At 36.0% G+C, this 17,058-nt stretch overlaps 1 protein-coding gene across 4 annotated transcripts in view; it reads right to left on the reverse strand.

The window, feature by feature from the left end:
- Positions 1 to 17,058, reverse strand: part of LOC134530672 (papilin) — a 411,300-nt gene that overhangs the window by 173,147 nt on the left and 221,095 nt on the right. For all 4 annotated transcript variants that reach the window (XM_063365723.1, XM_063365724.1, XM_063365725.1 and 1 more), the window contains exon 2: positions 5,994 to 6,054. In XM_063365723.1, coding sequence (XP_063221793.1) covers positions 5,994 to 6,054 — 61 coding nt within the window. The remainder of the gene's footprint in view (positions 1 to 5,993; positions 6,055 to 17,058) is intronic.

Genomic DNA, 17,058 nt, shown 5'->3' on the forward strand with positions numbered 1-17,058 from the left:
TTGAAAGTATTTATAATGTAACTGACCTGACATAATCGACCATTTTAGTTCCTACTGTTCATTCTTTGTCCCGGTTTGTTTGGTCAGGTCAGTTACATTATGAATATTTTAAAACTAAACAGCCATTAAAATTAATTCTCATTATTTTTAATGTCCGCTTAGTTTGAAAGTATTTATAATGTAACTGACCTGACCTAATCGACCATTTTATTAATTACGCATTCACGAACACACGGCAAAATAACAAAATAACAAAAATGTCGCGGTCGAATGGTTGCACAGGTCTTGTATTGCAAAATTAAAAAATTCGATATCTCCTAAAGTATTTGGAATTTCTTATCTCCGCCGGTTGTTTTGAAAAGAGGAAGTGAAAGAGCATATAATAAAAGTATTCTCGGATTTTTTAAATTTATTTTCGCAAATACCGCTACTCTACATATTTACCTGTTTTTAACAATTCTATGGAGAAGCAAGTCTGATCTAAGCTCCATACACTTGGGGTGCTTTGCACATCGGGCGAGGGGAACTAGATGGTGTCTGTCGTTTGCATGAATTGTTTAATAACATTGCACACACTGTTAAAAAATGTTCACCTCTAAGAATGCAGGTGAGAAATTATCCAGGAATATTCATACCAGCTAAACCCATTAACCTAATTTACTGACCCACATATTTTATCATTTTTCACCTGCAATATTGCAATGAAAAACATCCTATATATATATATATATATATATATATATATATATATATATATATATATATAGGCTCTTCTTCCTAGGTAACACTGATGTGACAAAACTTTTGAAACAGAAAAAAAGGACTAGGAGTTATGCACAAAGTGTTGTTTATTACACCACACTCCGAGGCATCATCACAGATTGATGCCGGTCTCATATGCCACCAGGGCAACATGTGTTTAAGGTGGGTAGGAGGGGATCTCCCCCCCCCCCCCCCAAATAAAAAAATATATTATTTCCATCAACAAAAATAAATAATTTCAAAGCAAACAACGGGGAAAATGTTTCTATCCTCCTTCCCCCCCCCCCCCCCCCATTTCCCCCGAAATTCTGAGTACTAAGCTCCTGCGTGCCATAAGATACTTCACTTAAAAAAAAAGCCTTTGACAAACAGCATTGCAACGAAACAAATGTTCTGAGCCCAAACACTACATGCATGACACAGTTAAGTAATGGTTTTGCTATACAGGACAAAAATTTCATTTGAAATTTTTGACCAAACATTTATTTCTCTGACTATTCCCAGATTTTCTTTGCGGAAATCCAAATTTCCCTGACTATTACAGGTTGTTTTTTTTTCTTTTTGTTTTTCCCTTGATGATGTACAACCTGTGTAAGTTACGGATATGTGCATAAATTTAGTGCTACTAAGTTTACTTACGTTCAACTTTAACTCAAAAGAAACGCGTTCTCTTCCGTTACATAACGACTCGTCCTTCAACAGACAACTCGCGAGAAAAAAAAGCCTTGCTGTTCGCGAGCTGAATGAATGGATGAATGGATGAATCATCTGCCGTAATTAAAGCGTTCTGTCTGCGGGAGGCTGAATGATGACCTTCCCCGCAGCCTTCACGCTCCGCAATTTTAACCCACTCCCCCCCTCCCCCCACACACACACTTCTTTAGCCACAAATCACAAACGAAGATGGTGCCCCGTCGACCGCTCCGCAAAGCGGTCCCTGACCTTTGCGAATCCCCGCCCGCGGGGGGCTGCTATGTGCAACGAGAGATGTGTGGCTGACGTCACGCGCGTCTCGATGCTCTATTTCCGCGCCCTCTCTCTCCCCCCCCCCCCCCCCCCCCAAATTCTCGCTCGTCGCTCTGGGAAACTGCGGTATGCGAACGTCGCGCCATTTATACTGACTGGAGCTCACAATCTCGCCATTGTACCCCTCCACCAACTACAGCTCGCCCTGACAATCTCGCCGCTGTACGGCTGCCACTGGAGACCAAACACTGGACAACTTCGTGCTTTTTGTACGACACATCTGGCGTTGTTGTCACACCGGTCTTACATATGACTAAAAATATGTGCAGTGATTCCGCCATGTGTTGGACAAGGTGAACTAATTTTCGCGCTGTGTGCCAACCCATCTCTGCATTTATTATCGATGGGGATTTTGCAGAAAAAAAATCCTCTCTAGGATAAGGGTAAAAATATACAGCTGCCACGTGTGGGACATGAATTTACTACCATTTATTCATAATTAAAACTTTGGGGATATAAGTCTGCAAAACTAACCCGAAGGAAAAAAACAACTAAAGAACGGACAAACAAAAGATGACTGTACAAACAAACTCACTACTTCGTTCGTCTGCGTTGTCGTCGTTGTGTTCCCAGAATTTCATCACTGGATTGGCATGTGCGTCGCTTTATTGTCGTTGTGCTGTGCGGGTTATCTGTTTTGAATCATCGTTGGATTCCTCTGTCGCTGTGTTTTCCAAGGTTGTTGTTTGTCTGTATTTACTGTTCTTGTCGCAAATCGTTCGTTGTCAACTCACTGGGTTCGTGATTGCTGTGATATTTTTCTGACAAATGGCTTCCACTGAATTATCTATGCTGTCTATGCATATAAGATTTGACTTCGGCTGATTTCGGCTAGGTTTTCTGTGTGTGATTTGTGTATTCTTCTTTTGTTTGTCCGTTCTTCTGGTTTTATCGATGGCACACGGTGTAAAATAACAATGGCGTGAGTCCAGCATGTTTTAAATCAAATGTCAGTCTACTTAGAGATCACACGAGCAAGTCTTGCTGTAGGAAGAAAATCACCCCAACTCCGAGAGGCTCAGTCGCCGTAAAGAACCACCAGGAAACGTGCGCCCTGCTCGCCGGAGTTGGTACATTTTAGAAGACGTAAGCCATCACACAAGTTTGTGTTCCAGGGTTTCAAAGCGGTAGGAGTTACTATGTTCCCTGTCTACACTGCATTTTTTTTGTTTGTAAATGGAGCAGAAATATATCTTTAAAATTACGGATAAATTTTAAATTGGTAAATTTACACGAAAACAACTGTATCAATAAAAAAAACACCTGGTTCGGATTCTTACCCGGGCATTTAGGTATGCTTTGTGTTATCCCAATACCTCAAATAGTTAAAGTTATTTGTAAAACGTTCCCTGAGTAGCTTTCCAGTATTAACTGTCGACTTTATTTTATTATAAAGTTTATTAACGAATTATAATATAATTAAGTCTAGTCATTGAATATTTTATTATATTTTCATGATTTAAGATTTTTTTTAAAATAAATTTATACACCAATTTTTGTAAGAAATACTAATTATGATCTATAAATTTGTATTTCATGTATCCAACAATAAACATAGCCATGTGTTGTACTAAGTTACTTGTACAGTAAATATCTTTCTTGTAGTATTACAAACTATTTCTTAGCAACCGGTTTCCAAAGTAATATTTCGTAAAACTACAGAAACTGTTTATTTTCCTGTGTAGTTCTTAAAACCACTTCACATTTTTAAAAAAATTTTTTCTCTAGCTAGTGTCTAATGGAGTACCATTTGCACACGTGTTTTTTTAATCAGCTGCTATTCACAGTTTTATTGACAAATCGTGTGCCATAGCTGTTTGTGGGTGCCTGGATGACGCCATTTTCGAGTACATATAAATATAAAATTATGTATATTAATGATCCCATGCTATCTATATAAGGGTGTTAATTTATAAATTATAATATTCATTGTTTGTACACCACGACAACATCGATCGGCCAGCTGCCAATAATAAAAAAAAAAATATATATATATATAGCCTATGTATTATCATACTAGAAGTCTGTTACCACAGTCTGCCCAGAAAAAAAATCTATAATTTTACAAAAGATCCCTTTGGAAACTAGTTTCCAAGAAATAGTTTGTAATACTACAAGAAAGCTATTGTAACTTTGTAGAACACATGGCTATGATAGTTTTGCATATATGAAATACGTTTTTCTGGATAATACTGAGTATATATTACGAAAATTGGTGCATAATTATATATTTTAATTGATTTTAATTCAAGCATACTTTTTAACCATGAATAAGTTAATAGAATAATCAACAAATTGGGTTTATTTGATTTTATTATGCAAATGAATGTGCGCAGTTAGTACTGGAAAAGCTATTCAAGGAACGGTTTACAGACTTTAACTATCGGAGGTACTGGGACGACACAAAACATAAATTACCGGGTAAGAAACCGAACCCATTATTTATGCATTCACTATTTCGTTATGTAACAGATGTTTTCATGTAAATATACAAAATTTACAAATATCTGTAATTTAACATAAATATTTCAGTTCTTTTTTTTTTAAAAAAAAATATTGTCAGTGTGTTTATTTTGTTTGCCAAGGCTTTTCAGGTTGGTTTACTTTCTGCGCGCCGCCACCTCGAAGAATGACAATACCAAGAAAGTAATGCGCTAATCCCTGGACCTGCTATCTCGTTCCTTTCTCGCGGTCCCCGAGCGAGTGACTTCCTCCAGCCTGCCATTGGGCTGGAGTGCCTACCCCCCCCCCCCCCAACCCACTCCTCCACCTCCTTCATCCCAGCCTGCTGGCCAATCACAGCGCCGGCCTCGTTCATCTCCAGGGAACAGCAGTGCCCTTGTAGTTGTTGAAATCGCTATGTTTATTTCTATTACACTTACTCATCACATTAAATCCCTCATAACCATGCAAAATTTAATTTTAAATTTATACACAACTTATTCCATGGAACTTTTGAAACTCTACATCTGCTCTCTGGTCATTAACATATTATAAATAATCATTACATGTAACTTTTTATAATATATGGATTTCGTCTTTTTATAAATTTAGTCTTTGGAAATTTGTAGAAGCAGTTTTATATTTATCAATTAAAAAAACTAAAAATAATAATTTATTTATAATTTAAATATTAAACGTCAAGACTTAGTACACATATTAATAAACTTGGTGTTGATCGAACATTCAACGTTTTATCCCGGGTTTATTCATGTACCTTGTACCGAACTGCGAATTTATCTGCTTTTATTTGGCAATGCAAAAAAAAATATTTAATCGATTGCATTAAAATTTTTGCGGCGTGTGGCCATCCAAGCACTATTTATTGTATGTGGTCCAACTTTATTTAATCTCTGTAGGAACAATGTAGGCATTAAAATACTACATCACAGGACAATCAGCTCATTAGTTAAAGCTCGCAAAAATGAAGCCTGCAATATCCACGCATAGAAATTTCTGTGTGCGTAGTTAAAAAATAATAACGTACAGAAATACATCAAAGCGAACTTGCACTATTTTAAACCACCTACTGTAATTCCTTTATGTTAGTTAATTTAGAAAAATAAATGATAGTAATAAATTTTATACAAATGTTACACCTTCCTGTCCTTCATTAATTAGTATTTTCGTTTACCGTTATACTATTTCTACGGACTTTTTAAGGGAGAGAGATAGGAAAACTGAAAGGCGCCATATTGTCTTCAACAGTTTTTATGCTATAGCTAATAATTGATATCTTTTGAAACTGAAAATATTAATTTGTTAAGGCAAAGAGCACACAAGAACAATATTACGACTTCAACATACTGTAGTGTATATTGACAGTTTTAATACAGTTATATTCATTCAATAATCAAAGCCAATGTGTGCACAGGGAATCTATTAGTAACAGCCAGTTATCTTCACGCATCCCATTTAATTAGAGATATGATTTATTTAATCAATAACGTGAAAATCAAACGACATAATATTATTGTTTTAGCCTAAAATATGTTGAAATCAAGATGAAGTCTTCTTTCCGCTTCTTCTAATCCCCGTTATCGACTATTCATTCTTAATATCACTATGATAAAAATTCAGCCCTCCTGTTAGGCAGACTGCACCATTATTATCAACCCATTGCCTATGCATATTCAGGAGTATTTTTTGCTCGCCCTGTCTATTAAAGATACGCTATATATAAGGAAACAAAAGAAAGCACTCACTTGTCGGGCGAGAACGGTGCTGAAGTACGTGGCCAAGACGAGGATGAGTAGCGCCAGGTATCTGTAATCAGAGAGACGCAGTTGAAACCTGAGACACATCTCTACTACAAGAACCACACAACCACGAAACACGTGGACACGGACAAGCTATATTATTTTCTGTAAATTTCTAGTAAACGCTTGAGATTGCTGAATACGCGGCTGGTAACCAGCGGCCGACCCAGCTTTCCATTTGTAGGGTGAAAAAAGGTTGAGTTTGGGTGGATGCTACTTTTACGAAACCTCTTTGAATGCATTTTTTCTTATTTTTCTGTTCTGTGAGTAATTTATTTTTAAAACTTCAGTGCTTTCTCTGAAAGTGAATATAAAACCAACATACATAATACTGATAGTGACTTTTCAAGATGTCAGAACTGCGTTGTAATACCCTTTCAAAGAAACTATTTTTTTTCCTTCAAAATTTGGAACTGCCCATTCAGCTGGAAGGTGTTCCTTTCATATCCAAAGGCATCCGGTTATTTACCCCCACCCCAATTCCACACCATAGGTCCTGCCACAGGGATCCCATTTCATGTCACGTGCGAGGGTAACATGTACCTGAGGGTCCGCCTCGGGACGTCCTTAGCCAAATGAGTGTTATCCATCGCGTGTCCTTAATGAGTGCTTGTTGAGTTGGTGAAACAAATGCGTCTCCGTGACAGGTCTACGCGCTAAGGTTGTAGTGGGGTTGCCTCGTGGACACGTCCCGAAAGAAGAAGAGTTAGAACAAAGGGCATGGCAAATTAACAGACACAACAAACTCTACAGTAAAAAAAAAGGTTCGAAAAACCAACTGGACAGCTTCTTCAGAGTGAAAAAAAAAGGCCCAAATATTAAATATATAAGATTGTATAAAGACAGATAAAAATTGTCTTTCAGTTTGACTGAATTAGAAAGTAAGCGATTAGCGATTACATATTTACACTTCAAACGTATTAAAAAGTCATCAATAGTCATAATTCAATCGGGACACAGTTACTAACAGATGGTGAAATTTTCAAACAATTTTTTTTTTTGCAACAAGTGAATAGTAAAATAAAATTGTCAGTTATTACAAACCTATTCAGAATGTAGCACAACGAGAAGGTTATAAAAGTATTTAATACTAATCTCTTCTTTATAGTACTCGGATAAAACGTCATGATAAAGCAGCACGTGATTTAATTTTTGTCAAGAAAACGTCGAATCGTCTCATCTTGCTTGTTGGTTTAAAGGACATTTCTGAGTCTCATAACCCAAATGAGCCGAAGTCACAACTGATCGACTGATCCCTCACTTATAATGTTCTCCCATCAACCTCCATACGCGTGGTCACACGAAAGAACATACGATTAATTTCTTCCAAATGGGAGACTTTTTTCCAACAGTCACATGTACATAACATTATGCTTGGACTTACGTTTGTCTGGCTCAACTAAAACTTTAGACTTACGCTTTTATAACTCTTACTAAATGCTTTATAAAAATCTTTGAATGAGTTACGTTATTATGATTATTTATAAATATAAATTTTAAGAAATAAACTGCAATAAAACAAGAATTGATAAATTTGGACTTACGTCTGATTGGCTTGGAGATACATTTTGTGTCTTACTTTGATTCTTTTATTTTTTTACCTGTTCTAAGCTACGGCCCATAGCTTAAGATCCACTGAAATACACAAATATCATACGGAATAAGTACGAGGAACAATCTGTCACAAAAAAGACTGAATCGTAGTTGGAATGCTTGTTTGTTGTTTGTTTCGGTTACGGTTACGCACAGAGGCAGAAGACGACGGCCCCTCCAGGATTTCAGTGGGATCCGAACCGCTTGGTGACCAACTAGGTACTCGTAAGTTGGAGTTATGGCAGGGTGTTAAGCCGCACTCTCACGTGCGTTATGTAACTCCAACGCGTGTCTTGAACGCGTTTCAGAGTGAGGTTACGACGAGTCTGTACATGCATTCAAGCCGAAAGTCGCTTATCTGTTTTCGCTACTTTCTTGAAATCGCCCCACGCTATTATCCTCATGGCCTTGTCTGGGAAGACTGCTTTGAAGCTGATTGCTCTGTACGAAGACAAGCAATTGTTGTGGATTACAAGGCATGCACATTATTTTAAATAAAATATGTCACAGTAACGCTATAGCTGCAGAAATATTATTCAAATCCTAGGCATGTACATATAAAAATATATTTTTTGGCAGCCCTGAGAAGGGAAAAATATAAAACTACAAAGAGTCTTAGAACAGGAAAAGTTGCGTAAATCCACAAACCATATATATATTTTTTTTAATTTTGAAGGGTTAGTATGACTTAACTGGCAATAATTCATTGCTATACAAAGATAATGATTACGTCCTTGGTTGTAAAGAATGCGATAATAATTTTTAGCGGGCTTTCATGTAGAGGTTAAAGTCGATTCTGGGTTCGTCCTCCTATCCAGAGTAGCCAAAAGTATTCTAGACGAGATTTATTACGAGATATAAAATGTGATGACTGTGGATTATGTGTGCATATATGAAGAATAGCAGGTATTTTTAAGAATTTCACAATAATATCTTGTTCAGATTTTGGGTTTATGCGTATCCACACTGGGAGAAAAATAAGCAAGCACGCACAAACTAGCCGAATCCTATACATTTCTATTAAAGTAAATACACTTTCTCGATTCCACTCCATATTGACGAATAAGTGGCAGGCCAGTAGGGCTACATTTCACACACAATTTGCCAAGTGTGGCCACAAACTACGCAAGAAACGCAAGAACGCAAAACGCAGAAAGACCAATAACGACGTTTTCAAATACTCGTGTAAAAATTTCGCAAGTTGCAAAAACGAAATGTAAACATTGATAAAAGTTTTAATTCTTGCGTTTCCGCCCTCCATATTTGAAGTGAAGTGTTCCGAAAACTTTTTAAATACTCACCCGTTATGTATATAGAAGGCAACGATGATGTATATGTATAAATTATATATATAATGTATATATATAACGTGTTGCCGAAAATTTTGCGCTCACTTATGCAAAAGACATTATGTTGTGGTCTTTGGAAACTTATTCATTTGTTATCTCTGCTTTAACGAACGCAAGTTATATAATATAAAAAATTGTTATGGCATAAAAACTGTTCAAAATGATATTACGTATTTCAGTTTCAGTTTCTCCTCCTTAATAATTGAAAATAAAAACCAACATGAGGTTTATTCAAGTCTTACAATCTGTAACAATCCTATTACGTTAAAAATTGTTGTATATTTTATATGTAGTTGCATACATCAAAACAATTATATATTTGTGGTTAACGTAATCATGTCGTTATCGGGAACTCATACTTTGCCGATAACGTTTATCCACCGTTGGAAGCTATATCGGCTGGTTCATTAATTAAATCTCGCTAGCTATGTTTAAATTTCACAATTTCCTTTGATACTGTTTTATTTGTACGCATAAATACACTATCTTGAGCGATGGTTTAAGGTCCTACATAGATAAATAGAAGAAGTCGTATCGTTTGCAGGTTTTCTCGCGATCCTAAGAAGCTGGAGTGCACTTAGATGTATGATAAATGTACGTGACGAAATGCACAAGCTATAAGGACTATAGGCTATGACGTTAAAAAAAAACATGAAGTCAGTAGAAATGTGTGGTATTCTGTTGAGCTCTGTACATCCTTCGTTAAGACAAAAAAAAAAAACTTGTCGCTACATAGTGTGGAACACGAAACCAACATAATAAACCCACGTATGTGTGTACGATCCATAAATTCGGCACGTGTTTTTGTATAGATCAAAGCAGACACATAACGTTAACCGTGTAATCCGTTATTTACTTCCGGCCAGACGAGGCGCAGGTATTAACGACGACTCCGACGTTACACCGGGAGATATATTATTTTGTTGGCTCCAAGGAAGATTCTCCTCCCCAGCTGGCTCACACCCCGTATCACGTAACATCTGCCTGGAGGTAAATCCATTACCCGGGCACGGAGGCGGTAAAGGCATCAGGCGGTAATTCACCGCGGTCGTACGCGCGGGGGTAACGAATGAGCTGCGTGACTGGGCCGCAGGGGAACGCAACCAACCGCCCCGCCCAGATAGACCCCGCGGTGCAAGACGCCCATGCATCACCCGGGGCTATACAAGGGGCCAACGGGCGTCGATTGTTCGTTGCGGGTCCCGTCACGAGAGGAGCACGCGAGGTCACGATTGAAGGGGAGTGATAGGCCCGAAGGACGCTAATCTTCGTTACAACAATGTTTTATACAACACAAAACATTTTTTGAGTGAAACTTCTTTGCTTAGGGGGCTACAATTTCCGATCGCATGAGGGGAATAGTTAGGTACGTGGTGGGGGAACCGGTAGAGGAATGACAGTGCGTCAGCGGCGACGCCACTCCAACGCATGCACTAGCGGTCGAATGGGAAGATGGCAAAGGTGAGGGGGGCTAGGTACGTAGCGGAGCATGATGTAAATATGCTAATTGTAAAAGCCGGAAGGGAAGACGGGTGGGGAGAGGTGGAAATGTATCAGCAGTGATGCTACGGAATTCTTGTAAGGTTACTTGTGTTCGTCTGCTCCTCAGTTTTCGTAACGGCTAACAATTGACCATATTTATTTTATTTTATTAAAAATATCTACAATTTATATATTCGTGTGGGAAATAGTTATTGATTGGTTCAATTAACTTTATGAGTATCATAGATTTTTATGCGAATAGTGCCATTGAAAATGTAAATAATTCATCTCTATCTATACGCTATACCTAACAAGTAAGAAGTTTCACTTCTGTCGCGTGGGGACTCCATGCGCACATAATTTTTTTTTACTATCTGAATGTTATGGCAGATTTGTCGCACACAAATCTTGACGCTGTTTTGTATTGGTTCCTAGTGTACTTGTTTATTACTCCCAGCAATGAAGAAGGCTGCTCGTAGATTTACAAACTTGAAATTTTGTTGTTTTCTCACTTTATTGTATTATGTAATTCAGTTGAGTTGGAGAGGAGGTTGGGAAAACAGCGCACGTCTGCCGCTGCTTGTCTCAGACACAACAATATCTTCTCTCTTGGCAACTAACTCTGTGTACATATATGCGTACAAGCAGGTCACAAATACACGTATGCATGAATTCTGTGATGTGCAGTTTTTTCCATACACACACAAATAAATTAATATGTACATGCGTGTGTACAGACATAGACCTATGACCATAAGATAAACATACCAGTTTTAAAAACATTTTTTTATATAATGACTGGATTTCACACTTGAAGTAGGAAAAAATACATTATCTTAACATATTCCCGATAAATTGTGTTTTTTTCTAAATATAACTGAAATTTATTTGTAAAATTTTTGATCATCAAAATTTTTTATTAAGTATAAATGGAAAATTTATGATATTTATTTTTAGAAATAACTATGTGTAGACAGGTGTTTTTTTTAATTTAATCCTTCTCTGTGCATTTCACCAGAATCACACTACAAATGTAGTTTTATACTTTTTGAAATGTATTACAGTTGTATTTTTCCAGGCCTAAAGTCATTTATCTGCTGAAAATCTTCCGAAAGAAAATATTTATATGTGTTTGGACTAATTTTGTAACGTTCAGTGAAACAATAGAGAAGATAAGTCTGAAATAATAAAAACACCTCTATAATGGAATTTTTATTTAAATCCATAGAAAAGTGCATAACCATAAGATCGCACACCAGAACAATGTAGCGTTAATGATGTCTTGAGATATTTATTATGTCATCTCTAGTGTGTAATCGTTTTTCTGGAACAAACTGTATTGAGAATGTTTATTGGATACTTGCCAAAATAACTCTAAGTTCGGAAAAAAGTTTGTTTCGAATTTTAGGTTTGAAAAAGACTTTGTAAATATGTATTTTCTTTGTAAGCTGGAAAAACATTATTAAATTTTCGCATAAATATGTCCAACCAGCTGTCCCGTAAATGTGTCACGCAACTTCCGTGCTTACTTTTTTATACTGCACACAGTTGAATTATTTGTGCATATTTATGGTGATATATACAAAGAAGGCCATAACATTTCAGTGGGAGTTTTATAACTCAAGAACCATGATTTTGCGGGGGTATTTTTAAGGGAATCTCTTTAAAACATCATGTTAGTTTGAGAGGAAAAAAAAATTATGCTGGTACCCAGGAGTAGCTTCGGAACCCATTTGTCACCCATTCGCCTGCCTTTCTCACGTCTTCCTGAACATGGGAATTCGTGATTTTCTGGCCATTTGTAAGCCTGCGTCTGAAAAATTATTCTTTTTTATGGTCGTTCAGTTTACGAAAAAGCGGCCGTATTTTTTTCGTACGTCGTTCTGGGTAATTTATGCGCTAGAAGCTAAGAGAGAGAGAGAGAGAGAGAGAGAGAAAGGGAAGAAAATGGCTAGGGTGTGTGTTTCACTGGCACTCAGTTCACGTGATTCGTGAGCGAACCGTGATACGTGGCCCGGGTGACGGGTCACGTGACGTGCAGCTGGCAAGCTGGCAAAGGTAATAACGTGCGTTGAGTGTTACGTTTGCAGCTTCGTTCACCTCCTGTGGGGAAGAAGAGAGAGAGAGAGTGTGTGTGTGTGTGTGTGTGTGTGTGTGTGCTGGGAGTGCATGACTAAAGGAAAGGTTTAGAGGTTTAGGGTGGAATGCAGGGATTTCAACATACATCTTGGAAATTGCTTGGCATTTATATCACTGTTAATGCATAACATTTTTTTTAAATGTTTCATATGTTATGTGTATTGGTTTAGTGCCAAACTGTTTTATTTATATTTTATTACTTGTCTTATTATTTTTATACATGGTGAAATTAAGGCGGTAAAAACCTTGTATTACACCTATCCATTAAAAAATAAAACCCTTATCATTTACAAAAAAAACATTATTGATAAAAATAATTTGTTTGACTGAGCAAATTAATTTAAAACAAGAATACTAGATTCCATTGTAGGCCCATGCGTATGCTTGGCAAACTACTCGTTGGTAAACACAGAACAGTAATATAAAAATGTAAACAATTATAGCCAAAGTATGGGTTAAAAATATAACGTTTGTATATTGCAATGCATAAAATTATAAACTGTAGACGAATTTTCATTAAATTACGTTTTTGGTTTATGTTTCTTGTTAGTACTAATATATAAATTTTTATTTTTATACGGCTAAGTGTGTATATTTAATATCCTAAAATGTACAAACGTTTAAGTTTGGAATTTCGCAAAAAAAAAAGCATTGGTTTTTTTGCCCCATTATCATTTATTCAGTTACTGGTGTAATTTTATTCGCTCTTACTGTAGTGGTCATTTTTTTAATTAATGTAAAATAGTTTAAACGAGCATTTAAAATTGTACGACTATGCTCAGAGATTTAAAGTGAAAAGATATATTATATCGTAGCAGGCTTCAAACCACTTCGTAACGGAATTTCGCTAATAATAATGTTATAATGTAATGTTCCAAGGGTTGGAATGGAACCTTCGACCTTCATCTTAGGAGTGTTGAGTCCACGAAATCAGAGACCCTTGCCACGGGGGAACAAGCTTGAAGACTTTCCACAAACACACACACACCAAAACCAAGCCAATACACACATATTACTAAAAAATAATATAAACATATAAAGGCTTGGTCTCAAAAGTCAGCTCGGTTATTGTTATTTTGTAATTACTATTACTTAACGAATTTTAATGTAAATTTGTACATATATTTGCAATTTTAAATAAAGTTAGGCACTTGTAGTTGGCATGCCGAAATGTACTTAATGGATGAATTTTTTTGTTAAGTTAATAAATATTGATTCACATATAACAATTTTCTTTCGAAATATTTTCAGCTGCTAAATAACTTAAGCACAGGAAATGTTAAACTGTATTGCATTTCAAAAATATGAAAATACATACCTATATATTGCCGTTTTGATAAAGTGCACAGAAAAATAATTAAAAAAACACATATCTACACATAGTTATTTTCTAAAAATATATACATATTTTAAATTGTCATTGATATTTTAAAAATAAAACATTACGATGGTCAAAACTTTTGCAAAATAATTTCAGTTGTATTGAAAACAAATTTCTCTGGAATATTTCCAAGATAATAATATATATTTTTGTCCTACTTTAAGTGCAAAATCTAATCATTATACTGAATAATTGTTTTAATACTGGTTTGCAGTAATTTTATAGTCATAGACCTATGTTTGTACGCAAGCATGTATATATTAATGTATTTATGTGTGTCTGATACAACTGCTTATGATAGGATGCATGCATACATATGCCTATATGTGGTCTAGCTGTACGCATATATGTACAGTCATTTGCTAAGAGAGAAGATATTGTTGTCTGTGAGACAAGCTACGGTAGGCGTACGCTGTTCTCTCTCTCTCTCTCTCTCTCTCCCAACCCTTTTCTAATTCAACTGGTTTACACAATACAGTAAATTAACAAAACAACCAAATTTAATGTTTATAAATCTACGTACTAGCAGTCTACTTGATTTCTGGAAGTAATAAACAAATAAACTAGAAACCAATGTAGGACAGCGTCAAGATTTTCGTGCGAAAAATCTTACGTTGTTGAACACCAGTCCAATAGAAGATTCATGATGTATGCAGTTATCTTTGCTACCAACATTATGAAAATAAAAAAAAACCTTTTTTTCCTTTTAGAAAAACCTATTATTTTACAAACCTCTGGTGCTTCACATTTCCTAATACACAGAGAAAAAAATAATTTTTACTTTAACTTTTAATCAATAAACAATTATTGCAGTGTCACTCCGTGACAGCAGGTTTTTTGTTGCACGTTCACTTATGTTGATGGCTTAGAGCTGTCCGATCGTAGTTTCTAGTGAATTTGAAATATGCCACAGAGAACACAGAGAATTCCGGCCGGCTTTTGTGTGTTTCAAGAGCTCAACAAAAACCCACAAAAAATAGATATTAGCTCTGGGGTAAGTGGCTGTCTAAAATACGGAGAGGGAAGAAAAAAGCTAGGGTTAGAAATGAGTTGCGGGAAGGGGAGAGAGAGATAGGAGGAACTGAAACAGATAAATCGGTCCAAAAGCGTCATTACGTTATCGCTACCTTTCCGGTCTTTCAATTCCTGCACGTCTCGTGGGGCAGTAAGAAAAATAGAACAAATATAATCAACAAGAAGAAAAATAAATAAGGGTGGTAACCCTCTCTCACATTACCAAATATAATTAATACAAATTTACCTCTCACGAATGAAACAGATATAGGGGTCATATAAATAGTACTGAAAGACTAAAGGCGTACGGCCAGAATTTGATTTTTTTATTGTTTACAGTAACATTTCAAATTTGGAATGAAACTAAGACCACAATAAAGGTTAAGAGATGCTGACGAGGAAAAAGAAAGATTCGTAGTCACCTCAAAATATTTTGCCATCATTAACCCTCCCAAAAAATAGTTTAATGTAACAGGTAAATAATTTTGAAGTAGTGAGCAGGAAACTGTCCAGCAGTGATGTTAACGGTCAACGTTATAGTACAATTCCATTAGACGAGGTTCTATATCACAATCATTCGTCAAGTACTCACCGTGTTTAGCACCGTGATTTTCTTTAGTCACAAGTGTTCGGCATCCTGCGAGCAAACCCGGTCCTGAACTTACGGCGTTTGAGTGGACCTCGCGTGGAAGGATGAGTCACAACTGACCGCAAGAGTCCAGCGTAATTAAATGATTTACGAACCAATCACAGATGATTTGTTTGAGACCGCCACTCACAGGGCTTGTTCCTTATATCACATGCCTGGGAGGGGCGGGGAGGTGTTTGTCCTATTACGAACTAAGAGGTTGTAAGACACCTAAGGCACACGTTGTGCTATTAATCGATAATTTTAGCAGCAAGAAATTACGTGACCGAAAATGAAGAATATGCTACAAAAATTCAAAAGAGCGTTACTACAAAAAAGCAAATATGCCAAAAAAACTTTCTGGCATACAAAAATAACTATATAAACAAAAATGTAAAGTTCGTTCAAAATCTTAAATCTCAGAAAGTTATTCACCGATTGCTTTGAAATTTTAATAGAATGTTGCATTCAAATACGTGCGTGTTTTTATATACAATGTCACACCTGAGACAGGCAAAGATAAATAAAAATATAGATTGGTAAAAAAACATAGACTTTAAATATTTGCATTGTTATAGAGTGACATATATAGATGTATATAGGTATACCTATACAGGAAAGATATATATTTATATATATAGGGGGAGATAATTATATTTAGATATAGAGAAATGTATAGAGATAGAATGGTATATACCTACATGTATATAGAGATATAGAGATATAGAGAGTTATAGAGATATAGCTACATAGAGAAATAGATAGCGGAATAGAGAAATAGAGAAATATAGAGACATACTTTGCATGTGTACCTACTTCAAACAAATTACAAAAAGAACTTGATATAGGCATTACAACGCATGCCGGGCATTAACTAGTAGGATATATTAAAGACAAAAATACCAACGGTTTATAAATAAATTATAAACTTAAAATATGTAAGCGTATTTAAAAATTAAAAACAAAGATTTTCGAAAGGGCATAAAAACAATATTCAAAATATCATCAAAAGATTCCAGTGTCGCAAACTAAGATTTCCAATATTGGGAAATTGTTTTTACAGTTTTTCATTTAGAGCTAAACTTTCTGAGATATAAGCCTTTTTTTTTAGTAATTATAAACATAGTTATTCGTACGGCGGCCATTGAAAAATCAAAAATATAACAAATATTTTAATTTAATAACTAAGGTGTGTTCCACTTCTGTAGCTGTAATTCAACTGTTACTCGATTTTTACACTTAAATTTTCTATTTCGTACACACCTCTATGGAGTAGGCTAATAAGTGTGCGTCATGATACGCCTGTCTACAAGGTATACATATCTCTTTGACGTTACAGGGTCAGTTAGTCAGTGACGAGAGTGACTATCTATAGGATCAAAACACTTGGCCACGCGCTTATGCACCGCACGTGTTGATCTGCGT

This window comes from Bacillus rossius, chromosome 3 (assembly GCF_032445375.1).
Source record: "Bacillus rossius redtenbacheri isolate Brsri chromosome 3, Brsri_v3, whole genome shotgun sequence".
Taxonomy (NCBI): Eukaryota; Metazoa; Arthropoda; class Insecta; order Phasmatodea; family Bacillidae; genus Bacillus; species Bacillus rossius.